General features: G+C 41.5%; 1 protein-coding gene across 1 annotated transcript; it reads right to left on the bottom strand.

The window, feature by feature from the left end:
- Positions 1–2: 2 nt before the first annotated feature.
- TMEM212 (transmembrane protein 212) lies at positions 3–24189 on the bottom strand. The gene is made up of 5 exons (XM_070582946.1): positions 24088–24189; positions 17215–17281; positions 16132–16316; positions 8553–8612; positions 3–525 (listed from the first exon to the last, which is right to left on the bottom strand). Exons 1-5 carry the CDS (start codon positions 24187–24189, stop codon positions 136–138), a joined length of 804 nt encoding a protein of 267 aa, XP_070439047.1. The 3' UTR covers positions 3–135.
- Positions 24190–27948: the final 3759 nt, after the last annotated feature.

The raw sequence follows: 27948 nt of genomic DNA, 5'->3' as shown, positions 1-27948 counted from the left end.
CATCTATTCATTCAAAAACAATTATTGAGCACCTATGATGTGCCAGACACTAACTAGCATCTATGATGTGCCAGACACTGGCTAGCATGGTTATACAGGGTACATAAGTGGTAAATAAGAGAGATAGATGAAATACTAATACACCAGACTTTTAGCATTCAGGATAGAACAAGAACTGACTCCTCCTTTCTGGAAGCTTACATTTATGTGTCCATTCTTGATAAGTCTTGCAGAAAGGTTGAAGAGAGCTGTCAGGGACACACAGAGCATGACAAAGCTCAGGCACAGGTTGAAAGCTTGGAGCATCAGGTGGTAGTCTTCATAGTGTGGTGGGTCCACACAAACTGATGGGAATTTTGCATACGGAAAAGGAAAGGCAACTGCATAGCCAAGGTAATTGGTCCCTGCAATCCCTGAAAATGAGTAGAAGCAATAGGGACCAAGGAGAGCAGATTCCAAGGCTACTGCAAAATGAAGTGGACATCCCATAATGCTCAGAATCACAAAGGTGAAACTAGCCTCCCACTGAAAATAAAGCAGAAACAAATTGTTACTTTGGGTACCAGATTTTTCAAAAGCTTCTCAGCAATGTGAAGAAAGAAAGAGAAACTGGGTATTATTCCCTCTGACTGGGAAATGAAAAAGTGGATGACAACCTTCTTTTTAGGTTCTTGTGTTCTCCTCTTGAATCTTCACTATGGGAGAATAATATATCAGCCAACTGGGGCCAAAACAAAATCAATTCATTCCACAAACATTTATTTTTATCTCCTGTCATGTATTAGAACATGTCTGGAGTGGGAAAAACAAAGAGGAATAGACAGAACCCCTGCCTTATCCTAGGACCTTGCTAATCGGAGTGTGATCCATGGTTCAGGAGCACTAACATCCCCTGGGAGTTGTTAGACATGTAGAATCTCAGAGGGATGGTGTCAGGATGGTGGTGTAGGTGGACTGGGAACTCACCTCTTCCCATGGACACAACAAATTTACAGCTACTCTTGGAACAATCATCCCTGAGAGAGAACTGAAAACCAGATACAAAGAACCTCCACAACATGGGACAGTGCTGACTGAGGTGGAAGAGGCAAAAATTCCTTTTTGGAGAGAAAAATGCCACCTTCTAGCCTCAGTGCTTCACTGCCAGTGGGGAGCAATCTCAAGATATGCAGCCTTCCCTGGAGGAGTGGGGACCTGAGCAGGGAGCATTACCACAACATGCAGGTCTTGAACTCAGCAACCAAGACAGGAGTCATAATACCTGGCTTGCTGGCTATTAACTACAATAGGGAATAACCCCAGAGAAGATATCAGACATAAGGGGAAGAAAACTCTGCCTTTAAAGGGCCCACACACAAATTCACCTGTTTTCAAAGGCAACCTAAAATCGCCAGAAAGAAAGATGCACCATTCTTTGGTGAAAAGAGACCCACCTGATAGGCTCTGGGCACATCTTGATGAGAGGTGAGACTCAGACTGAGACCACCTCCCCAGATGCTGAGACACTGGCAGCAGCCATTATTGTGACCTAGTGCAGGTGTGCTGACACAGACACTGGCAGATGTCAGTGGAGTTCTTTCCCTGGCCTGTTAGCCCAGGGGTCTTCTCCACCTACTAGAGCACTGATTTAATCCAGCTCAGCCAGGGCACGCAGTACTCCTTAGGGACTGGCCCCATCCAACAGCAAGCCCTTGGGCAACCTGTGGGCCCTCATAGGCAGGGTACCTGGAACCTCTGCAGCCAGGTGAGTGGATCCACCTCTGTGGTGAAGGCCATGCATGAGGGGTGGGTCTGCACTGGTGGAGTGTGTGAGGCCTCTGCAGTGGGGCAACTGGGTTCCCTTCAGTGAGTTAGGGTGTGTGCCTGGAGCAAGACTGTGTTGACAGGATTGTGTTGATGGAGTATGTGGCCCTGAGGGCAGGGGGCTTGTTAGCTTCAGAAGACTTGTGCTTCTCAAACAGCCACATAGCGGATTGGCCCCACCTTCCAAAGTCTGAAACAGTTATGTACTCCATGTTTGGGGCCAGATCCACTCACCTGCAATCCTGAGAAAGCTGACAAGAGCCTTGTGGGCCAGAGGTCTACAGCAATTGTAAGCCCTGAGCCTACCAACCAGCCATGCTGGGGGCCTACTCACTTAACAGAAAAACTGCAACAAGAATGTGCTATTAGATCTTGCAGCCAACTGTGCTGGGATTCCCATGCCTGATAAAGCAACTGAAGGGACCAGAGCAGCTACATGCAACTGAGCATTACAACCAAATGGCCAGGGGGACAGCTTAGCCTCCCCAAGACCTGCAGTAAGAGCAACCCTGTCAAAACAGAAGGACACATGTAGCCCACAGAGGGGACACTCCTGGAATATTTGGAACTGGTGCCAAGAGGGAAGCACACTCCTGGGCCTCATTACACCACTTCTCCAAGATCAGGAGACATAGCTGACCTACCTAATATGTAGATATGCACACAGAGAAAGAGGCAAAATGAGGAGACAAAGGAATACATTCCAAATAAGGAAACAGGAGAAAACCCCAGAAAAAGAACTAAACAAAACAGAGATTAATGATCTACCTGACAAAGAGTACAAACTAATATTCATAAAGATGCTCACTGATCTTGGGAGAAGAATGGATGAGCTTAGTGAGAACTTCAACAAAGAATTGGAAAATATAAAAAAGAACCAATCAGAAATGAAGAATACAATACTGGAAATGAAAAAGTCACCAGAGGACTCAACAGCAGAGTAGGTGATACAGAAGAATGAATATCAGTGAGCTGGATGAGAGACTATAGGAAACCACCCCAGCTTAACAGATAAAAGAAAAAAGAATTATAAAGAATGAGGACAAGGGGCTGGCCTGGTGGCATAGCAGTTAAGTTCTCATGTTCCACTTCAGCAGCCCGGGGTTCACCAGTTTGGATCCTGGGTGTGGACCTGTGCACCACTTGTCAAGTCATGCTATGGCAGGCGTCCCACATATAAAACAGAGGAAGATGGGCACAGATGTTAGCTCAGGGCCAATCCTCCTCAGCAAAAAGAAGAGGATTGGCAGAGATGTTAGCTCAGGGCTAATCTTCCTCAAAAAAAAAAAAAAAAAAAAGAATGAGAACAGTCTAAGGGACTTCCGGGACAATATCATGCACATTAACATCAATACTATAGGTATCCCAGACAGAGAAGAGAAAGACAAAGGAGCAGAGAATCTATTTTAAGAAATAATAGCTGAAAACTTTCCTAACCTAAGGAAGGAAACAGACATCCGGGTGCAGGAAGCACAGAGAGCACCAAACAAGATAAACCCAAAAAGATCCACACCAAGACACATTATAATTAAAATGTCAAGAATTAAAGATAAAGAGAGAATCCTAAAAGCTGCAAGAAAAATGGAACAAGTTACATACAAAGGAAACCCCATAAGGCTATCAGATGACTTCTCAGCAGAAATCCTACAAGCTAGAAGGGAGTGGCGTGATATATTTAAAGTGCTGAAAAGAAAAAACCAACAGCCAAGAATACTCTTTCTGGCAAGTTTATGATTCAGAATGGAAGGAGCCATAAAGAGTTCCCCAGACAAGCAAAAACTGAAGGAGTTTATCACCAAAAAACCAGCCTTACAAGAAATGCTAAAGGGACTTATTTAAGTGGAAAAGAGAAGACCACAAATAAGAATAAGAAAATTATCCAAAAAATAAAATAAAATCACTGGTAAGGCAAACACACAGTGAAGGTAGGAGAAGAATCATGTATGAAGCTAATAAGAAGGTCAAAAGACAAAGTACTAAATTATCTATTTCCATGATGAGCCGGTGGTGGATACACCGTGCACAAAAAAAGAGGTTAGATATGATATCAAAAACATAAAATGTGGGAGGAGGGGAGTGAAAGAGTAGAGCTTATAGCAAGAGATTAAACTAAAGAGACCATCAACTTTATAAAGATTGCTATGTATGTGGGTTATTATAGACGAATCTCATGGTAATCATAAATAAGAAACCTATAATAAACACACAAGAAATTAAGAGAAAGGAACTCAAACATAATACTAAAGAAAGCCATCAAACCACAAGGGAAGAGAGCAAGAGAAGAAGAAAGGAACAGAGAAGAACTACTAGAACACCCAGAAAAAAAGAAAAAAAGCGGCAATAAGTACATTCTTATCTATAGCTACCTTAAATGTCAATGGACTAAATTCTCCAATAAAAAGGCATAGGGTGGCCGACTGGGTGAAAAAACAAGACCTGTGTAAATGCTGCACACAAGAGAGATACTCTAGACCTAAAGACACTCACACACTGAAAGTGAAAGGATGGAAAAAGACACTCCATGCAAATGGCAATGAAAAGAAAGTGGGGGTAGCAATACTTATATGAGACAAAATAGACTTTAAAACAAAAACTGTAACAAGAGACAAAGAAGGGCACTACATAGTGATAAAGGGAACAATCCAACAAGAGGATACAGCACTTGTAAATATCTATGCACTCAACATAGGAGCACCTAAATATATAAAGCAAATATTAATAGGCATAAAAAGAGAAAGAGAGAGCAACACAATAATAGTAGGGGACTTTAACACTCCACTTACACCAATGGCTAGATCATCCAAACAGAAGATCAATAAGGAAACATTGGCCTTAAATGACACATTGAACCAGATGGATTTAGTAGATATATATAGGACATTCCATCCAAAAACTGCAGGGTACACATTCTTTTCAAATGCACACGGAACATTACCCAAGATTGATCACCTATTAGGACATAAAACAAGTCTCAATAATTTTAAGAGGACTGAAATAATACCACACATCTTTTCTGACCACAGCAGTATGAAACTAGGAATCAACTACAGCAAGAAAATCAGAAAAGCCACAAATATGGGGAGATTAAACAAAATGCTACTGAACAATGATTGGGTCAATGAAGAAATCAAAGGAGAAATAAAAAAATACCTGAAGACAAATGAAAATGAAAATACGACATGCCAAAATATACGAGATACAGCAAAAGAGGTTCTAAGAGGGCACTTTATAGCAATACAAGCCTACCTCAACAAACAAGAAAATCTCACATAAACAATCTAACAATGTACCTAAAGGAACTGGAAAAATAAGAACAAAGCCCAAAGTCAGTAGAAGGAAGGAAATAATAAAAATCATATCAGAAATAAATGAAATAGAGACTAAAAAATAAGAGAAAGGGGCTGGCCTGGTTAAGTTTGCATGCTCTGCTTCAGTGGCCTGGGGTTCACAGGTTTGGATCCTGGGCACGGACCTGCACACCATTCATCAAGCCATGCTGTGGCAGTGTCCTACATACAAAATAGAGGAAGATTGGCTTGGATGTTAGCTCAGGGCCAATCTTCCTCACCAAAAAAAAAAAAAAAAAAGTAAACAAAAAAAATTCAATGAAACTGAGAGTTGGTTCTTTGAAGAGATAAACAAATTGACAAACTTTTACCTAGACTCACCAAGAAAAAAAGAGAGAAGTCTCAAATAAATAAAATCAGGAATGAAAGAGGAGAAATTACAATGGACACCTCAGAAATGCAAAAGATTATAAGCAAATACTACAAAAAGCTATATGCCAATAAACTGGATAATCTAGAAGGAATGTATAAATTCTTAGAATCATACAATCTTCCAAAACCGAATCAAGAAGAAATAGAGAATTTGAATAGACCACTCACCAGTAAGAGATTAAAACAGTAATCAAAAACCTCCCAGAAAATAAAAGTCCAGGACCAGATGGCTTCCCTGGTGAATTCTGCCAAACATTCAAAGAAGATTTAATGCCTATCCTTCTCAAACTCTTCCAAAAAATTGAAGAGGAGGGGAAGCTTCCTAACTCATTCTATGAAGCCAACATTATCCTGATACCAAAACCAGACAAGGACAACACAAAAAAAGAAAATTACAGGCAAATATCACTGATGAACATCGTTGCAAAGATCCTCAACAAAATACCAGCAAATCGAATACAACAATACATTAAAAAGATCATACATCATGATCAAGCGGGTTTCATTCCAGGGATGCAGGGATGGTTCAACATCTGCAAATCTATCAACGTGATACACCACATTAACAAAATAAATAATAAAAGTCACATGATCATCTCAATAGATGCAGAGAAAGCATTTGGCAAGATCCAGCGTCCACTTATGATAAAAACTCTGAATAAAGTGGGTATAGAAGGAAAGTACCTCAACATAATAAAGGCCATATATGACAAACCCACAGCTAATATCATTCTCAATGAAGAAAAACTGAAAGCTATCCCTCTAAGAACAGGAACCAGACAAGGATGTCCACTTTCCCTACTCTTATTTAACATAGTATTGGAAGTCCTAGCCAGAGCAATCAGGCAAGAAAAAGAAATAAAAGGGATCCAAATTGGAAAGGAAGGAGTGAAACTGTCACTATTTGCAGATGACATGGTTTTATATATAGAAAATCCTAAACAATCCATCAAAAAGCTTTTAGAAATAATAAATGAATATGGTAAACTTGAAGGATACAAAATCAACATACAAAATTCAGTTGCATTTCTATACACTGACAATGAAGTAGCAGAAAGAGAAATTAAAAACACAATCCCATTTACAATTGCGGCAAAAAGAATAAAATACCTAGGAATATACTTAACCAAAGAGGTGAACACTGAAACCTATAAAACATTGTTGAAAGAAATTGAAGACAAGCAAAAGAATGAAAGTAGACCATTATCTTACACCATGCACAAAAATCAACTCAAAATGGATTAAAGACCTGAATGTAAGACCTGAAACCATGAAACTCCTAGAAGAAAACATAGGCAGTATGCTCTCTGACATTGATTTTAGCAACGTTTTTTCAAATGCAGTGTCTGACCGGGCAAGGGAAACAATAGAAAAAATAAACAAATGGGACTACATCAAACTAAAAAGCTCTGTACAGCAAAGGAAACCATCAACAGAATGAAAAGACAACCTAACAATTGGGAGAAGATATTTGCAAACCGTATATCAGATAAGGGGTTGATATCCAAAATATACAAAGAACTAATACATCTCACCAGCAAAAAAACCAACAACCCAATTAAAAAATGAGCAAAAGATCTGAACAGAGATTTCTCCAAAGAAAATACACAGATGGCCAACAGGCACATGAAAAGATGTTCAACATCATTAACTATGAGAGAAATGCAAATCAAATCTACAATGAGATATCATCTCACTCCAGTCAGAATGGCTATAATTAACAAGACAGGAAACAATAAGTGTTGGAGAGGAGGTGGAGAGAAGGGAACAGTCATATACTGCTGGTGGGAATGCAAACTGGTGCAGCTGCTATGGAAAACAGTATGGAGTTTCCTCAGAAAATTAAGACTAGACCTACCATATGATCCAGCTATTCCACTGCTGGGTATTTATCCAAAGAACTTCAAAACACGAATGTGTAAAGATACATGCACCCCTATGTTCATCGTAGCATTATTCACAATAGCTAAGACTTGGAAGCAACCTAGGTGTCCATCAAGGGACGAATGGATAAAGAAGATGTGGTATATATACACAATGGAATACTACTCAGCCATAAAAAAGATGAAATCTTGCCATTGGTGACAACATGGATGGACCTTGAGGGTATTACGCTAAGTGAAATAAGTCAGAGGGAGAAAGTGAAATACTGTATACTCTTACTCGTAAATAGAATATAAAAACAACAACAAACAAGCAGAGACAGAGATTGGATTGGTGGTTACCAGAGGGGAAGAGAGAAGGGAGGAGGGCAAAAGGGGTGATTAGGCACATGTGTTATGGTGATGGATTGTAATTACTCTTTGAGAGGAGAACATGATGTAATCTACATAGAAATAGAAATATAATGATGTATACCTGAAACTTATTTAATGCTATAAACCACTGTTACCACAATAAAATAATAATAATAATAAAAACAAAAAATATATATGTACAATCTCAGACCTCACCCAGATCTTCTGAACTAGAATCTGCATTTTAACCAGATCCCCAGTGATTCACACATATGTTAGAGTTTGAGGGGCAGTGCTGTAGCCATGGGAACAAGATCCATAATCAGATCAAGGTAGACTGTCTGTATCACAGGATTCCTTGGCTCTATACTGTTGAAATGCAAGACATCATAGACTTTTCATTCTTTTTCAGGGGGAGAGGTAACAGAGAGCTCGGAAGGAGATCCCAAATTGAGGAGCTGAGACTTGAAAATGCATTATTAAAAACAGAGGAGCCTACAGATCCATTTTTTCAAAATGAAATTCAGCAGCAGTAACACTGGTTCTGTCCTCCCCAAATTACAATACTCAAATACGATCATCACAGGAACAGGCAGAAAATGTTTGGAGCAGGAATCAGATAACAAATGTTCATCTAAAACCTAGTTTATTACTGAAATCCATCACAGGATGGCAGTGATCAGACAGAATTCAATTATAATTGAAAGTGGCATTCTCTGTGTTCCATCCTGACACAGTAGAGATTTGACCTTCAGACCCATTCTACCATCCTACTCGATATCTGTCCATTTACCAGGTATCTCTGGGTCCGCTGTTTGTGAGCCAACAGTAGGAGTTTACTGGTAGTGACAGCCTACAAAAGGAAGATGGAAAAATAACAACCATGATAAAATGTACCTCAGGGAAGAGTTCAATCTGTCTTACAGTTTGACAACTTTATCGGGAACTAGAAGAAACAGCAAATGGCTAAATGGATTTATGGCGCTGATCTCCTGCTCACCGGTGATGACAATGAGGAAAACAAGCCATCAGTGTCATAAAGACATGCTTGAGACAAGCACGTTTTTTGATTTTCTGTGTTGCCTTTGCCATCACAATTATAACCTTCACTACTGTAAGGTGTCACTGCAATAAAAGCTTGGCTTTATAACCCTTGCCATATGTTTTATTTTGATTAATTGTCTATTGTGCATCTTTCTCACAAATTGCTAAAATTTCAAATGGGAGGGACCAGAATGGAAATGTGTCACAGAACCCTGGAAACACTCCGAGCGGCAGCATTATCTTTTACTACTTGCTTTCTTTTGAGCTCCTGCAGCCAGCCTGCTGGTGGGACACAAATACGTGATCCTGGTTTCTCAAGTAACGAAGATTATCATTAGAATGAATGCATGATGAGGCATTTATTGTTCTGGGTGCAGTGGTGTCCAGCTTTTCAAAAGAGAGTTCTTTATAGTCTCCATTGAAGGAAAAAGGCCCCAAATAGCTAAACAAAGGAGGGAATGGTGTCACCAGAATTGAGCAATAGATAACGGAAAAAAAAAATTCTGGGCTCATCTTTGATTCGGCACTGGGTCTGATGAAAGAGACCTTTGTGGTCATTGAGCCTGAAAATCGTTTATTCCCAACCCATAAATCATTTGTTCCTAGTCAAGGAATGTTTTGAGGTTGAGAGAGAAACCCAGGAAGAGAGGTGCCTGAAATAAGATATAGAATGAGGACAGAACTAAAAATAGTTATAATTTAGGTTTTCGACAGAGAAATAAACATGACTGCACGTATAGTATCAACAAATTTAAGGGGAGAAAAAAATCAGAGCTTTTACCAATATGGTTTTGTGGTATGCTGCTTTTGTAGCTCCGGGTCTGGCATATTTATTGTTTTGAGACCTAGCTTTTCATTTTCCTGGCATATTTTATTTTGAATGTTGGATTTAGAGAATTTGAGAGAGAGGGAAAAAAGCACACACACGTACACTCACACAAAGCTTCTCATGTAGCTAAGCCTGAAATTCCAGACTTGGCATCGCCATACCGTAAAACTCCCATGGATAAAAACAGAACCATCTGTAGTCAAAGAGGTTGGCTTGATTCTGCAAGAGCAAAGCTTCCAAGGGACCCTATGGAGGTTGAGCCAGCACAAATAGTGCAACAAAACAGGAGAATTATCAAGACTGATGCTAAGCCTGGGGCCAGTGTACGCCTTCAGAGGCAAAATGCTCACTGGACACGTCACTCTTCTGTGAGAGAGAAACAGCTAAGCGAAGAGATAAAAGGCCATGGAGCCACCGCTCTGCCGGTTTGACTTCAAGTAGATAGCTGACATTATCAGATGCTTAGATTCCAGGTTGCTGTAACTGCTTTGGCATGAACCGCTCCTTTCCTTTCAAAAGTTAAAAAATGCTGCCGAATTGCAGTGGCCTGTTATTTCTGTTGTAGCTGCCAGCTTGAATTTTGCTTTGTTTACACAAAACTTTGAAAAAGATGGTTCATGGAGTAGGCTGGTGTACGAATGCCATTCAGTGACTTGTTAAATCCACCCTGGGGACGGTGGCCCGGGGGGCCGAGCACACCCGTCTTTACGGGGGGCCTTCTTCCACACCAATAGTCACAGCCTGCCTCTTCTCTTCCTGTCATTTCTTCTTTTAAATTTTGTTTTTAGATAGGGAAGGGTGAAAGAATAAAAAAGGAAGAGATCTGAGGAATTCAAGCGGGAGAAGGAAGTGGGACAGAGGGAGCGTCTGAGAGATGGAGAGCTGGGCAGAGCAGGGCAGCCAGCTTGTGAGGCCGGACAGAGCGGCCCGTCCTGCACTCTGCTCCCTCAGCTCTTCTTGACAGCCCATTGACTTGCTCTCCGGGCAGCTCCAGGGACCTTACTTGGGTTTTGCAACAGTTGCTGCTCGCATCTGCTTACGTGATCATTGTGAGCCCTCCCATTAAATCTTTAAATTGCCCAAGTAAAGGATGCGGTTCCCAGAAGGAGATGAATTGAAGGAAGCGGGAGCAGTCACAGCAGAAATAGAAACTTTCAGAGGAATCATTTAAATACGGGCTGATTTGTTCACTTACAAACATCTATTGTGGGTCCACTAGGAACAAGGGATGTGACAGGTAGTGCGCAGACACACTAATGCTAATAACAGTTAACTTTTGCTGAGCGCTTACTCTGTGCCAGGCACCATAGTAAACCCTACCCGTGTTAACTCATTTACTCCTCATAATAAATGACCCCATTATGTAGAGCTTCTCCTACTTTTTAAGTGAGACCAGAGAGGCTAAATGAGATGGGCAAGCTCACCAAGTAATAATTCTATAAAGAGTGGTTCCAACTCTCCATGGAACTGACACTCCAGATGTGAAAGTGCACTTATAAGAATGTCCAAAAACTTAGGCAAGAAGAGTGAGTGTTGGATGGTGTAGTGGTTAACTTTGCACACTCCGCTTTGGTGGCCTGGTGTTCGTGGGTTTGGATCCTGGGCACAGACCCATGTACCATTTATCAAGCCACGATGTGGCAGGTGTCCTACATATAAAATAGAGGAAGATGGGCACAGATGTTAGCTCAGGGCCCATCTTCCTCACCAAAAAGAAGAAGAAGAAGAAAGAGTGAGTGCTTTTTATGTGAGCAGAGCTCAGTGACCAGATACCACTTCTGGGGGAAATAATAATTGATAGAGGCACCATGGGGGAAATAGGATCTAAAAAGAGTTTGAAGGATGGATGTGATTTCAATGGGAGATGGCAGAGAGGAATGGCAGTCACTCTTCGGGACCAGTGAATGAGGAACCCAGACCAGTGGGAGGGTAGGTTCTTGACTGAGAAGAGCATAAAATCAGGCTTGAAAGCCATGTGAAGCCAGGTTGAGGAGGGCCTCAAAATTCAAACTAACACATCTGGACTTTGGGCAATAAAGTCTCCAAACATTTTTTTTTTTTTAACATCTACCCACAGTAAGAAATATATTTTACATCATGGCCAAGTTATAAGTATCTTTATATATAACCAAAATAATATTACCCTTATTATGTGTGATACATTCTAATATTCTCTATTCTATTCTGCTCATGTTTTGTAAGTGCAATAGATTGATTTTTATAAGCCCCTGATGGATAGATTCTCGCTGTTTGGCTATCAAACTTATCTAGGCATAAAAGTTGGGTGGGGGTGGGAAGTGCTAAGGGTGGTGATGGGGTTTACAGAGAGAAAAGGAAGGAATGTGTAGGGATGTGCCTCTTAGAGAAAATCAAAGCTCCTTGGCAACTGACTAGGTGTGGTGGGGTGGCTGGCTGAGGGCATGGCTGCCCGAAGCACAGTCCTAAGGCCCAGCAGCATCAGCATCTCTTGGGAAGTGTCAGACCTGCAGCATCTCAGCCTCGCTCCAGACTTACCCATCCAGTCTGCATTTTAACACCAACCCCGGGTTATTTGTACGCACGTTACAACTTGGGAAACACTAGTTTAGAGGAAACGACTGGGTCAAAAGTCACTCCAGGCTTTGAAATTGGGTTCAAAGACAGGCAAGTCAGGCGAAGAAATAATTGCTTTTGGTGGTCAACTGATTAATTTTTTTGCACAAGCTAAGCTTAAAGAATCTCAGGATATCTAAGTGGAAAATTCACCATCAGGTGGTTGCAAACCCCAGGACTGTTGAAGCTCTAAGAGACCTGAGCTATGGTGCGATGAAGTCCCTTCTCTAACAGAAGAGGAAACTGGGACTCGCATGGATAGGCCTGGTCCTGCCTTTCTCCCAACTTCCTGTCTCCAAGCCGGGCTCTGGATGCAGCACAGCTGCCACCGCTGGCCCAGTCACTGACCCTCCCGGCTCCAGGTCCCTAAACTCACTGTGCTTGAGTCTCTTCATCAGAGCTTGATCTACAAGCCAGGCTTTCCAGGATTAAAGTAGAGCTCAGTCCTTAGGGCACTATGATCTCCTTGCTGCATACTTTCTAGCAGCTGATGCCTTTAAATAACCTAGTTCAGAAATTCTAGGAAAACTGCTTATCGTGCGGCTGTCAGAATAGAGCTAGGAGAGTCTGAGGACCAATAATTGTGAAGAATTTAGAAAGCCTTGAATGAAAGGCACAGAACGAATACAAAGTACTGTATCGCTTGTAAAAATCTGTCTCTTACAAGTCTCAAAGGAGATAGGGAGTCATTTGCAAAAGGAAATGTCAATCTGATTGAAAAGTACAAATTATCTTTCCATCAGAGGGAGATACAATTTGCAGGCAAGTTGAGAAGTGACTGGCAAGGAAGGTTGTGGAGTGAGTCAGAGACCTTTTGAAGTTGACCCTGATCAAACAGAGCTGTGGTTCGCTAGGAAACTCGCTAGGAAAAAAATCACGTTGTTCCAAATTTACACATTATTGAAAGAGTGAGCATTCTTATTGCTTTCCTTCTCAGGAGGATTTTTTCCTGTTTTAGTACAAATACCAGCTTGACCTTTAATCCTTGCAACCTAATCAGAGTTCAACTTTGCAGGGAATTCTGTACCACCAGAATGGAGGTCATGGGACTCCTTCTCTTATTCAACAATATTTATTGACTCTCTCTGTTCCACGTGCTGGAGATGCAGCAGAAAGCAAAACAGAAAAAAAATCCCTACCCTGGTATGATATTCATTTTGGGGGAAGGGGACAAACAAACAATAAATAAGTAAATTATTTAGTATGTTGGATGGTGATAAGGGCTATGGGGGAAAGCATAGAGCCACACATGAGAGATTGGGAATGCCAGTCAGGGAGAGATTTGCAATTTTAAATAGTGTGATAAGGGTAATGAGGGAAAGTGTCACTGAGAAAGTGACATTTGTTCATAGAATTGAAGGAGCTTAGGGAACAAGCCATGTATGGGAAGAGGCTTCAGGCAGAGAACAAGCAGTGCAAAGGCCCTGAGGCAGAAACACACCTTGGCATATTTGAAAATAACAAGGAGCCGGTGTGATGAGAAAGAAATGAGCTAAGGGAAGAGTGGTTAGGAGATGAGGTCCAGGACATAACAGGATGGAGAACTCAGCAGGTCGTCAGGGAATGGGACAGGAGAGTGAGCAGACGGCAAGGGATTAAGAACAAAGGGCTTGGACAGAGAGTAGGGCACAACTGAAAGGCATGGAATTAACTAGCACTTGTGCAGGGCTTAAATTTTAAATTGTCAGAGCTCTTTACTATACAATCTTTGTTCAAATTGCGTTCATTCTCACTGAGCAATTTAGGGTTAGACGGTTTCACAGGGGCGTTCTTTACCTGTAAAATGCCCCATTTTCCAGGAAAAGGCAATGAGGAACTGGCTGAGTGAGGGTCCTGCTCTTGACCACATACCGAGAACGTCAAAGTCGGGACTTGAACACGGGTCCCCACCTCTCCAGCTTCTACCTCTCTGACTTCACTTCCTCATGCGGTCACTCTCCAAATCAAATAGCCACCAGGGGCCAGTCCTGTGGCGTAGCAGTTAAGTTGGCACACTCTGCTTTGGTGGCCTGGGGTCCGCTTGTTCGAGTCCCAGGCATGGACCTACCCGCTGCTTATCAAGCCATGCTGTGGCAGGCGTCCCACATATAAAATAGAGGAAGATGGGCACAGGTGTTAGCTCAGGGCCAATCTTTCTCAACAACAACAACAACAACAAAAATCAAATAGCCACCAGCTAGCTACATGCTGGAGACACATCATATCATTTCTCTGGGCCTCATTGATAAAACAGATATTTGATGTTGAACGAGCCTATATTCAATAATTTGTAATCCTAATCAAATCACCAATATCTGTTGAATGTATTATGATAGACTCCACAGGGATAGGCAAAGAGTTATAAGGAAGGGATGCAAGATAGGGCTATACTTACAGTTTTGTTAAACTTTGGGTCAGTTGCAAAGTCAGATTTTTTAAAAATATTAATTAGGATAGAAAATAGAATTCATTTCACACTGAAGGTTAAATATTGTTTTGTGAAGCTTTTGTAATATAGATCTAGTTATATGCTATATCAATGGGTATCCATTTACCTAGAGAGAAATATATAGATGAGTTTATGTACACTCCAGGTCCTGATGTAAAATGTTTTTCTTACTCTGAGTCATCAACAAAAAGTTTGGAAGCCACTGGAGTAAATGTCACTGCCATCTCTGCATTCTAGTAGATGTTTAATAAATATTCCTGTGAATGAACGTATGGTTTCAGGCAGGAGAAGAGGAAAAAAGCAGATCAAGACTGCGTTGGTACATGTAAAAGAATGTATTAAAAAAGAATAAAAAAAGAAAAACAAAATCAAATGGTCTCCTTGTTCAGTTCCACATCCCCACCATCTTACTTTCCCCCATCTACACACGTCATTAAACCCCACTAGAATGAGTTCCTTCAAAATCAAGAACTTGTTTTATTCTCCATTTTAACTCAAGTATGTAGTAGGTTATCAGCACATATCTATCTAATAAACAGATTAAAATTATATTTCCTAGGGTTTCACTTTTAGGTAATATCCAAGTTAAATTTTGGGTTTTCCAAAGACTTAAAATGTTGCCTCTCCCAAGAGTGGTTACATTTTAATAGAAAATTTCTTAAGATCAAAAGACTTTAAAATCAAGTTGTCTACTCTCCAGTGTGAATGTCAGGCATCATGGGAAACAGTGAGAGAAGGAATTGTTGTGCCAGCGGGCGTCTACAAATCACATCACCTTAAATCATAAATCGTACCATCACGGAAGACACCTACTCACAAGGCTAGACCCAGGAGAGCTGACCCAGGGAGCTGCGGTGCCAGTCAATCCTTCATCTGTGAACCAGTAGACATGGAACACCTACTTGATGCCATCTTGTCCTTGGCACACGCACGCTTGCCTGGTGAGCTGTGAAGTTAGTGAAGTCCATCACCCAACCTCTTGAATTAGTTTCAGTTCAAAGAGTTGCGTGCAAAGAAAAAGGTGGGAGGACTTATAATTTGGGCTTGCAAATCTTCAGGGGACATAGACACACCTTGATGTTTCTAATGAAAGGGTTAGTCTGAAACTTATTTTACTTTGTTCTCCATTTTTAAACTATTTTTCATGGTTTATGTATTTTTTCCAAATTCAAATTTTAAAAGATAAATTCCAATTTTTCAGAATATCAAGGTGAGAAGACTAAAATAAAATAGCTTGTTAAGAATTTCTTGAACATTTCATTATAGTATACAATAAATTCAGTAGATATAAAATAATATTAAGAAAAATCCTATATTTAAGAGGCAACTCATAGAAATCAATGTTCTAAGGTAAATTCTGATTTTCTGTAGAATTTTGACTTCTTCACGTTGGAAACTTAAAAAGGACATGTTATTCTGTTTCCTCTTTCCCTCCCTCCTTCCTTTACTCTCAGCACATGGAATAAAGTATTTTCCTACCAAAGCTGCATTCCGGATGAGATAGGCAATCCAGACACTCCATCCCGTGAACCAAAGCTTGTAAGAAAAGACTGGGAAGAAAGCGATCACTCCAGAGAATACACTGAGAGCTCCCAGGGGAACGAGAATCCAGCCAGCAGCTGGGTATAGGCTCCGAATTTTCCTCTGTGACTTGAATCCTCGATCTCAAAGATGTTTTGTTACCAAAACACGAGGGCATGTCAGGCCTTCATAAACAGAAGTTTCTTAGAGACAGTAGCCATGACACACGGGGACTGTTTGATCTACTTGGAAACAAGCTTCTATTTGTTTCACCAAGGATAATAAAATGTTACAATCCTTGACATAAATTTGATACAATAAATTCTAATACTAGTTTACTTCAGAGAGAGAGAGCCAGGAAGAAATCATTCCTCTTTTTGGGTTACCGCCTCCATTCCCTTCATTCTGCCCCGTCGTGGGGAGTGACCACTTCCTGGCTTAATCAGATTCAAAGGCTTGCTGACCGAGCTAATTGTTTCTCAACTCAACCTGCCTGGTGGTTCCAGCATAAAGCCAACATCCTTTGTGCACAATAGATCCACATTCCCAGCACAATTTCCCACAAAACAAAGTAAAAATAAGCACTCTGATCACTTTTCATTACATTTCATTACATTATATGATTTGAAGCAAAAACAAGACCTCTCCCCCTGGTTCAAAGTTCAATTCTACTACAACTATTTTTGAACTTTTGATATGGATTCAACCCCAATTAGGCATAAACTGCTTTGTGGAGTTCTGCATTGTCTTCACGGAACTGGCTTCATCCTAATTATCTTCTTATTACATAATTCAATTATCAAGTAAAGTGCAAAGATGGAAATGTATGCACTTGTAAAATAAACTTTGAAGAGTAATTTATTGGTTGAATAAAATACTGATCTCTAATAACTCTTGAATTGTAATTCAAATTTTAGAGGTCAAATTTATGTACATGAAACGATTGCAAAACTTCATCTCTTAATCTCTCATGAATTTGAGAAAGCGGTGGTATTTGCTTTTGACTGCTAGGATGTGTGGCAGTGTCTTCCAAGATAATACCTTGAAAATACAAGCGTTTTCTGAAGCCATCCGAATAATTTTCCTGTTCAATATTAACTCCTTTTTCCTGAAATAAAATGATGAAAAATAATCTTATGGATAGAAATGCGGTGGTTTAGAACATGGATTTTGGTGTCAGACTGAGCTAGAATCCTGTTCTAGTTCCGCTGTCTACCAAGTCTGCGTCCTTGGGCAAAGGCAAGTTATTTAACTTTCTAGGTCTGTTTCTTCATATGAGAAATGGGAGTAAAATTAGTGTTTATCTCACCAGATGGTGAGATAAATGAGCCAATATATGTCAGTGCTCAGCACTGAGGTCTGCACAGCAAAGATGCTTGGTTAGTTACCTGTTATTACGCTGGGATGTCCCATCTTTGGGTTTCTTTCAGCACAGGATGGAGGCACAGTCATTACTGTTGCTTTCATCCATCATCTTATAAAACACTAGGTTTGACTCTTCCTGATCAATTTGGTAATAGCTCCCAAACGACCTTCCCATGTATGGTGAGGAGAGAAGCTCCTGTCTGATTCTCTGCTTTTTTCTGTCTTTCCGTCTTTAATAGCCATTCCACAGTGTGACCCAGATTTTGAAGCAGTTGCGTTCCTGGATATACAGAATCCAGGAAACCAGCTCAGGCTTTCTGCTAGAGCGCTTATTTCCCGTCTCCCCTCGATACTGTGGGGGTATATTCTCTGACTGTTTTTTTCTAATGCCACGAGCTACGTTCCACAAGGGCAGAGGTCTTGCAAGTCTTAGACAGTCCCAAGATGCATAAGCCATCCCCAACACCTAGAATTGTGTCTGGCCCAGAGTGGATACTTAGTACACGTTTGTCGAATTAATTAATTAATAGATCAGACTTTCCAGCTATGGACTTGGGGCTCCGTGGGTCTGCCCTCGGGTAGTCCTACGTGTGTCTATCAACACCAGTGTGTTCCCTCTCACAGAGGGAAGGGGTCTGGCCTGGAGAAAGACTTGTTTGTGTTAGCTTTTGGTTTGAGCTGTTTTGACTTTTTCCTTTACTTTTTATCTCAAGGTTATAGCTACATGGTATGTCAATACACTGTGGGTCAGATCACTCTCTCCTGTTTGCATGTTTGGAAAATAAAGACTGTTGAAATAGTCACATTAAACAGTACAAAGAGGGCAAAGAAAGAGAATATTTTTTGTTTTAATTTGAGGGGCTCTCTCAGTCTTTGTAACCCTGACTCACTAACCCTGACACTGCCAGTGTGACTTGCAAACATGAATTTCTTAGTGATTAGAAGAACTGTTGTTGTCACTTAATAAAACAAAGAGAAGGGACAGAGATAGAGCTAGAGAGTTCTGTCTGTGGGCTTTCCTGGTTGCACTTTCAGCAGGAATCTTTCCACACTCATTTCCTTACAGCCAGGAGCATTTCGGGGAGGGCAGCTACTGGGAGAAAAGAGAAAATGTTGTTCTGCTCCTGGCCTGGGCTTCCTCTCAGATGCACCAAGTCTCTGTGTTCCTGATGCTCAGCAGCCAGCCAGGCTCCCAGGGCGCCTGCGCCCTCCAGGGCCCCTCCTCCCATTTGGCACAAAGTTACCGGAAGGCGGGTATATAATCCCCAGGGGAGGTGGTGGAGTCAAGATCTTTGCAGACTTTGCCTTCCCCCTCACCCAGGAGGATCCCACCATCTTGGCTCAGGGAAGAATGGAGACGTTCCACTAAACTCTTCAATCCAGTTTTGCCACTATATATAAAAAAAAAAACACCCAAACAAATTGATGTTTTGATTCTAACACTCGCCCACCCACCCCCTGGAAAACAAAAGGAAAGAAAAAAAAAAGTACTCTGGACCCCCAAAGAGGTGGACTCATGTCAGTGATGCTGAGGGCAAGGAGCTGATTTGGACATTCTCTCCCTCTGTAGATACATGTGAGCCCTAGAAATGACAGCTCTGTGTGTGCTATAATCTTGGGGGTTTTTTAACGATTGGCCCTGAGTTAACATCTGTTGTCAATCTTCTCTTTGTTTTTCTTCTTCTACTTCTCCCCAAAGCCCCCCAGTATATAGTTGTATATTCTAGTTGTGAGTGCCTCTGGTTGTGCTATGTGGGATGCGCCTCAGCATGGCCTGATGAGTGGTGCCAAGTCCATGTCCAGGAACCGAACCAGCAAAACCCCGGGCCGCCGAAGTGGAGCGCATGAACCCAACCACTCGGCCACCAGGCCGGCCCCAATCTTGGGGTTTTTTAAAAGTAGTTTTCAAAGCTACAGAAGTGGTCCATTTTTGCAAGATAAAAGAAAACAGAGCCATAAACAAGAGATGAAATTAAAATTCTGTATTTTCCCAACAAATGACTAGCTTCATTTGCTTACACACAAAGAGGTGGCTCTGGCAGCAGAAAGAGCACGAGCTTTGGGATCAGAAAGACCTGGGTTTGAGACAGAGGGTTTCATCTGACTTAGACAAAAAGAATGAGAAAATTAGAAAATCAATGCTCTGCTACCCCAGCAACTGATTCAAGCACAAGGGAAAAGGACACCTTTATGCTGGAAAATATGACAGTCCCCTTCTTAACCAAGTGGTCAAACTGTATTGCCATTATCGGGACAGACTGACATCATAGCCTCCTGCTGTGGTGCAATGGAAGCACACACCATCCCCTATGTCGTGTGAATCTAACGGCAAAGAAACAACCAGACAAACTCAGATTACAGGAACATTTTACAAAGCACTAGCCTGGATGCTTCAAAATTATTTACGTCATGAAAGATAATAAAAAGGTTACTGGGACAATTGGGGGTGGAATTTAAACATGGAGTTTATGTTAGGTCATCCTAGTCTATCAATGTTAAGTGTCATGGGAGTATGAATGGCGTTAGAGTCGGATGAGAGAATGTCCTCCTGTGAAACTAGGTAAGTTAGTGTTCTTTATGCTTTCTTCCAGCTTTTCTGTAGGTTTGAAAATTTCAAATTAAAAAGTGGGAGAACAAAAGGAATAAAAAGATTTAGCTTTATTAACTGCATAAAATGAAAGGCCTAACTTTTACGCAGATATACAGCCATGCTGGCTCAATAATCCTTGAGAACATTCACGAATGTAGGTCATAGTGGAAAGAATGCTCTGTGCCCCGTCAGCCCCGAGCCAGAACCTGTCTTCCTAGAGTGGGAGCAATGGAACAGGCGTGTTAGGCTATACTCTGAAGATTTACCTCTCACGTAGACACAAGGATGGATATCTTCTTTTTTTTTTTAAAGATTTTATTTTTTCCTTTGTCTCCCCAAAGCCCCCCGGTACATAGTTGTATATTCTTCATTGTGGGTCCTTCTAGTTGTGGCATGTGGGATGCCGCCTCAGCGTGGCTTGACAAGCAGTGCCATGTCCGCGCCCAGGATTCCAACCAACGAAACACTGGGCCGCATGCAGCGGAGCACACGAACTTAACCACTTGGCCACTGGGCTGGCCCCTTCTTTTTTTTTTTTAAAGATTGGCACCTGAGCTAACAACTGTTGCTAATCTTCTTTTTTTTTCCCTGCTATTTTTTTTTCCTACCCAAATCCCCTCAGTACATAGTTGTAATATTTCAGTTGTGGATCCTTCTAGTTGTGGCATGTGGGACGCCACCTCAACATGGCCTAATGAGCGGTGCCATGTCCACGCCCAGGATCTGAACCCTGGGCCCCCGAAGCAGGACACACAAACTTAATCACGGGGCGGCCCCCACAAGGATGGATATCTTCTATATGCTTTTTTGTCTTTCCAAATTTTCCGGTTTCTTAACTGGTTTAAAACTCTTTCCAATGCTCATTCATAATGCACATTTCCCTTTTTACTAGCCGTTCGACTTTAACTTCGTGTGAACCCTGTCTTCTCAGAATGGTATACCTTATACCCCAAGGTATAAGGAGAGCAAAGTTCAATTTTTCCCATCCCCAACTGGGAACTGTCAAATATAAAGCATTCCAATCTGCAGGATGTTTGGACCTAAATAGAGATTCGTGCATCAACTTGCATTTACCTAATTCAGATTTTATCTGCCCTTTGTATATCTGACCCTGAAATGTGTTTTGAAATCATGTGGAATCTATCAGAATTTTCCCATGTTTTTGCAAAGCAAAACAACTTCAATGTGTCACCGGCAAACTTGTGCAGCTAGCTGTTGGTTGGCTCCCCCAAGCCTTGCAGCTGTAAGGAAATGCTCTTATTGGCAGACTTGACCTTGCCAGGCAGCCTCCCACAGGCTACTGTGGAGATGGGCTGTCTTTTGGAAAGGCTGCTCCTATCTTGTTTTATCACGGAGATAGAGCAGCCATAGATAGAACCGTGATTGTGACGGTGACCCTGACTGATTGGCGATTTGGCCACGAAGGAGAGGGGAAGAACCTAAGAAAACAGGAAAAGAGGAACAGTGGGGGTGTCTGGGGAAGAGAGGTGGAGAAGAGATGGAGAGGAAAGAAGGACAACAAGAGAGGAGTCAGAACATAGAGGAAAACATTCCTGAAGCCAAAAGCAGCTTCTTGCGTCACTCACAGATCCAAAGCCTTGGTTGCACAGAGTTGATTCCAGGACAGAGGAGCGACGGAAGCGTGGGCCATTCGTGTACATTTTACAAAAGATGTTTGTAGGGAAGACAAAAGGGAAATAAAGAGAGAGGGTAAAAAAGCAGAATGAGAAAGAAGAAGTTAAGTATCCTGAAATGTTCTCAGATTAGGCTTGTTTTTAAAGTTGCTTTTAGGGACAAACCTCTAAGTCCTCTTAAACAGGAAATGTACACTCATTTAGTCCCTTCTCTTGGCACTTTTGAAAAAGGAAAGAGTCAAATTGTTCAGTGAGAAAGTAAACACACTTTTTGATCCAGTTATACCCACGTAAAAGGCAAGGGAGGGAGGAACGGTGAGGGTGTGTTCACTCAGGCCCTCTACAGTTGTCATTATTATTTCCACTCTACAGATGACAAAACTGAGGTCCCCAGATGTTAAATAAGGAAGGAGACATAACTAATTCGTGTCAAATCCTGGTTTTGAAGCCAGGAATGCCTGACTTTGAAGTTTCTAATTTTTGTTTTTCTCTACAAACTGCTCATTCTACTCCCAGTTACAAAACAACAAAAAAAGAGAACTGAACAAAGAGATTTCTTGCTATTTCTTTTTTAAAACTTAAGACAAAAGGGAGAACTAAAACCAAAGTTGCAGTTCTGTGTATTGGTGTAAAAATCTCACCATCCCTGTCTAGAGGATAGGAATGCTGGGGCTAATTTTCCATTTTTCAGGGCTTCATGTGTGGGCTCTTGCCCTCAGTGGGGAGGTGGACTGGGAGAATGTTCCTGAATGGCTCCTGGAGGGGGTGTGGGCTAAAACTAAAGAAAAAGATGAGGAGCAGCCTGGGACAGTAGAAAGAGACCTTGAGTAAAGGAAAACCTCTCATAATCTTGGTGTTCTTCTCAGCAACATGTGGAGGTTAGACTAGATAATTCCTAAGACTCCTTCCATATCTAGGATTGCACGACTTAAAACAAATCCCAAAGGAGCAAATGTGCCTGCGTGGCCTGGCCCTAAGAAGCCTTTATCAGTAAGAATGTTATCTCCTTGAGGGCTCAACCGCCAGCTGGATCCCCCTGTATCTGGTGAAAGCAATGGGCACGTAACAAGCTCTGCACACTGTGTGTCGGCCAGTTGGATCCTTGCTGGAGAGGTTTCATCTGGAGCTCCTCTGAGGAGGCCTCTCTTTGTCCCTCATGGCACACAAATAGGCAGCAACCACGAGCCAGCATCCACCAGCTGGATGATGAACGGAGCCTGCGTAACAAATTGGTGATCTGAGCCCAGCTCTGGTAACTGCGTCATAAAATAACTGAAACTTGTCAATAAACACAGCCAAGGCCGAGAAGAGCAAGGATCGAAGGAACGTAAGACTGAATGACTCTTCTCTCCCAGCTTCTTGAAAAGGGATGAAAAGCTGGGAGGGAGCTGGTCACGTTTGTAGGCATGGCGTTCCTGGTGTGGATGAATGGAGAGCGGAGAACTCAGTGAGGGTCTGGACGTGGCAGAGAACTCCAAGGCCAATGCCTGTCCCCCGGACAAGATGGACTAGGTTGCATGAACCTTTCTAAACCCATTTCTGATTGATCAGGAAACAGAGTCCTTACTCTTGTGTTTTCTAAGCAGTGGTTAAAATATGAGGAGTCTCCATTTTCCCTACATTGTAACACGCATAGGAAAGCAAGGTGAACTAAGGGTGCTGCAAACAATTTGGTTCCCTCTCTCCCCTCACCCAGGGCTCTGCTCGAAGGGCCTCTCATCACAGACCTTCCCTCATCAGTCTCTCTCCATCCCTTTTCTGAGCTTACTTATTACTACCTGGCTTTATTTTTCGTAGCTCTTGGCTCATTTGTTTACTATGTGTCTTCCCAACTAGAATGAAAGTTCTGTGAAGGCAAGGACTGTGTTTCATTCTCTGCTATATCGCAGAGCCAAGAACAACGCCTTGCCTGTAGCAGATGCTTAGGAAGTATTGATGAATGAGTAAGTGAATGAATTCATGAGGTCACTGCTTAGCACAATTGCTAGTTTATCTAGCCCATTTTGCTATGAAAGCCCGCTCTTCAGGCCTTCGCTTAGAAACATTTAATATCTTGTTACCTTAAATCGCTCCATCCCTTCCCCGTGAAAATCCACACGGAAACACAAGGAAGGTCTTCCAGGTTAGCTCACCAGCTGTGAGACTGCACCGTAAATACGTGTTCACTTACACATATATGTAGATGTATATTCACATCTAGATACATGGGAGAGGGGCCCTGAAGTCACCCATCCTGGGATTGTTTTGGCCTTGCTATCCTAGCACGTGACCTATTGCCACATGACTCTGTGTCAAACTGAGGAAGACACAAGGTCACAGACTAACCTCGTGAGAGTCCAGCAAGAACTTCCGCCGCTGGGAGAAAGCTCTGATGTGCTCCTTTTTAATCCGCTCGTGATGCCAACTTTTAAAGCAGTTTGTGTTCATGGTCATCTACTTGATTTAATGGTTTTTATGTATCTCTGCATATTCAAAGTTTTATCTACTTCTTTATCTAAGCACTTTCCATAGATAATAAGTATTTCCCCCTAATCTGTAGAAACATGAAATAAAGATGTTAAAAGTTTTACGTGAGAGAATTTGGCTATGCAAACTTACGCTCCTATTGTATTTCCATACAGATGATCTGTGATCTTTTCTGAGACAGGAGAATTGATATAAACTAAGTGTGTCCTTATGACATAAAGAGTTGGGTGGCAGAGCATAAACATCACCTACTATTAGCAGATGTTGATATCATTTTTGTATACAAAGGCCCATACTTTCCTTTCCCTTTTCACCAATGCAGATATCCTGTTCTGGTTTTTCTTTTCTTCTTTTTTTTTTAAGAGGAGAAAAGGGCGTTTCTTGGGACTTCCCCAGCACATTGTCCCGTACATAAGCCTTTCTACTTCTTCCTCACAATCCACACAAAACTAATTGACATAGAAGATAAAAGCCGGCCTAAGCAAGCCTCCTTTATCTAACAGACAAGCTCCCTAAAAAGAATGTGGGGCAATGAGAACAAAAGGTACGCAGTCATAACCCAACTGGAGGATCACAGACAAAGTTGAAAACGACCTTAGAGATTGGCCAGTCCACGCTTGTCATTTCACAGAATAATTCCACGGTTAAAATACCAAGAAAAAGAGCCATCCAATTGCAACATTAACCTGAAATGTAATAAGCCGGTTGCAACTGATGATCTTCTGCTATATCTGCATTTAGCACTAGGGGTTGCTCTACTGCTATCTGTAGACGAGCTTTTCTTTGATATGCAACAGGAGCAGACCCTCCTCATTTGAGTTCCCATCTGCAAATGCTGAGTTTTTAAGATGATGCTCTGCTAGTATATTACATTACATTGAACTAGCTTCATTTAAATGGCGCGGGCATGGCATACTGAATCCAAAGCAACAGCCACTCTGGAAAGAAGAGATCAATACATACCAGGGAAAGGCTACTCCAAAGTTAAATTTTTCAAATTGTCCTAATTCAAATATTTACTTAAACTCTGTTTTTATATTATGTGCAATACAAGGGGAATGACATTGTTAGTTGTGTGTTTCCTGGAACTGACTGTCTGCTACAAGGCCACAGATAAAGTTTGTTTATAGAAAAACAAAATAAGAAAAAAAAAGTGTAGCACTGTTCTATTTGGGGTTTCAGACTCCCACACATTCCAAGTGGGAGAAAGGACAACTTTCTAGAACCTTTCCTTGCCCACGGCAAGAGAGGACGGAAATGCTTTAACCCCCTCTAGTGACAGACGAGTCATTACTCAGTGCAGTTGTTCAAAGTTGGAGTGATAATACCATAGGGAGAAAAGGGTCATGCTTCAAGAAGTTTACAGGGTAGGAAGAGGGCAAATTTTCAGTTCACCTTTAAGTTTTAAAGGGCATAAAATTCAGCTATTAAGTGCGAATCTTCAACATCATTCCTCAGTTCTTTCAACTTGGACACATTTGGTATAAGCTCAGCATAAAAGTTCAAGTTCTACATGTCACATTTCTCATAATCACCTACCGCTGAGTTTAAAATCTTCCGGATATGTGTAACAAAATGATTGTTGCTAAACATGTGATTGTTTTCAGTTTTGGTTATTTGCTAATAGCTATTTGTAATACCAATAATCAGGTAACGATGCTAATAACGGTCCTCGGTTTTTCGCAGAAAGGAAAGTGGAAGACTGAAGCCCAGGGAGGAAGCATTGCAATCACATCAGGGAGGTGAGTACGGAGAAATAGTTCTGCAGAGTTAGCTGCTAGGAGCCATAATCCAAACCCTTTGATCTAGTCTTAAAGAGGAGTTTCTCATAATTTTTAGAGTTTTGGCCTTGGGCTGAAAAAACTAAGTAATAGCTGGCTGAAGTTTGACTTTCTTACAAAATGTCCTTTTCAGCTCTGTCCCTGGCACAAACACAGCCCTCCGTTTCTGAAGATTTTATTTCCTTCACATCCTTTGAGGATAAAACCGTGCTATGTGGTTTTTATGCCGTATCTTAGGATATTTAATAACAGAGCGAACTCTACTTTTTCTCCCAGTTTTCTCTTCACAGAGATTCTCCTTTCCCTTCCGCTTACAGCCTCAATGATAATGTAAAGACGTTACCCACTATTATGTTTGCACTTCCTTTGTTATCCTTCATGTTAAAGATGGACAGCTTTTCAAAAGTGATAGGTCAAACTGCTGATCCATGTTCTTGTAAACTTGGGGTAAGAGGTGTTTATATGTCAAGAGAATTGTCTGTTTCCTATAAAGGGGAGTGGGAGAAGAATTTTTCAAAGAATACATTTTGGAAATCAATGTTTTGTTTTGTTTTTTTGAGGAAGGTTAGCCCTGAGCTAACCTCCACTGCCAATCTTCCTCTTTTTGCTGAGGAAGACTGGCCCTGAGCTAACATCCATGCCCATCTTCCTCCACTTTACATGTGGGATGCCTGCCACAGCATGGCTTCCCAAGCGGTGCCATGTCCGCACCCGGGATCCAAACCAGCGGACCCCGGGCTGCTGAAGCAGAACGTGTGCACTTAACCACTGCGCCACTGGGCCGGCCCCCTGGAAATCAATGTTAGTGAATGGCAGGAAGGAGAAGCACAAAGTGGTAGGCACTGAGGAAGTTTCTGCCATATTTAGTCAGACTCCTTTCTCTACAGACCATTTATATGTGAGTCTACAGGCGTACGTCTAGGGGGTAAGAAATAGTAAGACCTATGAAAATAGACTTATCATTTATGTGCACACAGACATGCAAACACAAATCACAAATCATTTTTCCTACTGCTAAATTGATCAGTTTTTTAAAAAATATACTACTGTATGGGTTCTTCTAAAGTCATCTGCTAATCTCTTCCATCCCTTTCTATCCTCCAAGCAGGTTTCATTTGCATAATTCCAAAGAGGTCAATATGGGTCCTGCTCATGCTTAAGAATTGTTTCCAGTCTAGCTTAACAACCTCTATTTTTCAAGTTTGTCCCAAGATTGAGACAAAATCTCTCTAGCAAAAGCAAAATAAAAGCCAAATTCCTACCCTTTTGCCTCATTTCATGTTTTATTATTCTACATTTCCTAATAATACATTTTGTAAATATTGAAATGGGCACATGTTCTGTGTACCAGAAGCAAAGCTAGGCACACTTAACACAAGTCACCATCACCAGAAGATGTTCATTTCAGGCCACATGCGATTTATGTTTTTTCTCCTTTCTTAATATAGGGAAATAAAGAAAAAAAACTAGAAAACATCATAGAATCCAACAATACGTATTTCTGGACCAACGATAAACCACAGGCTTTTAATGGCCACAGCAGAGTCAGAGCTGGCCCAAGCTGAAGCCTGGGCGTGTGCTTGCTGATGGACAGATCTAATATCCACAAATCAGAAAATTTAGTGGTGAGGGCAGGCCATATTATTAAAGCTGCTACTAAAAAGCTTATTAAAATCCAGCATTATTAAAGTTAGAAATAAGAAGTGTTTGCTTATAACCAGCTACTGCCACACACACTGGGATGAATTCATTTTAAGGGTTTATAATAATAACAATAGCAATAAAAATTTCCCCCAAATCTGGGGCCGGCCCAGTGGCGCAGCAGTTAAGTTCGCACATTCCGCTTCTCAGCGGCCCAGGGTTTGCCGGTTAGGATCCTGGGTGTGGACATGGCACCACTTGGCAAACGCCATGCTGTGGTAGGCGTCCCACATAGAAA

This window comes from Equus przewalskii, chromosome 18, assembly GCF_037783145.1.
Source record: "Equus przewalskii isolate Varuska chromosome 18, EquPr2, whole genome shotgun sequence".
Lineage (NCBI taxonomy): Eukaryota > Metazoa > Chordata > Mammalia > Perissodactyla > Equidae > Equus > Equus przewalskii.
This window is presented reverse-complemented; position numbering and strand designations above follow the sequence as displayed.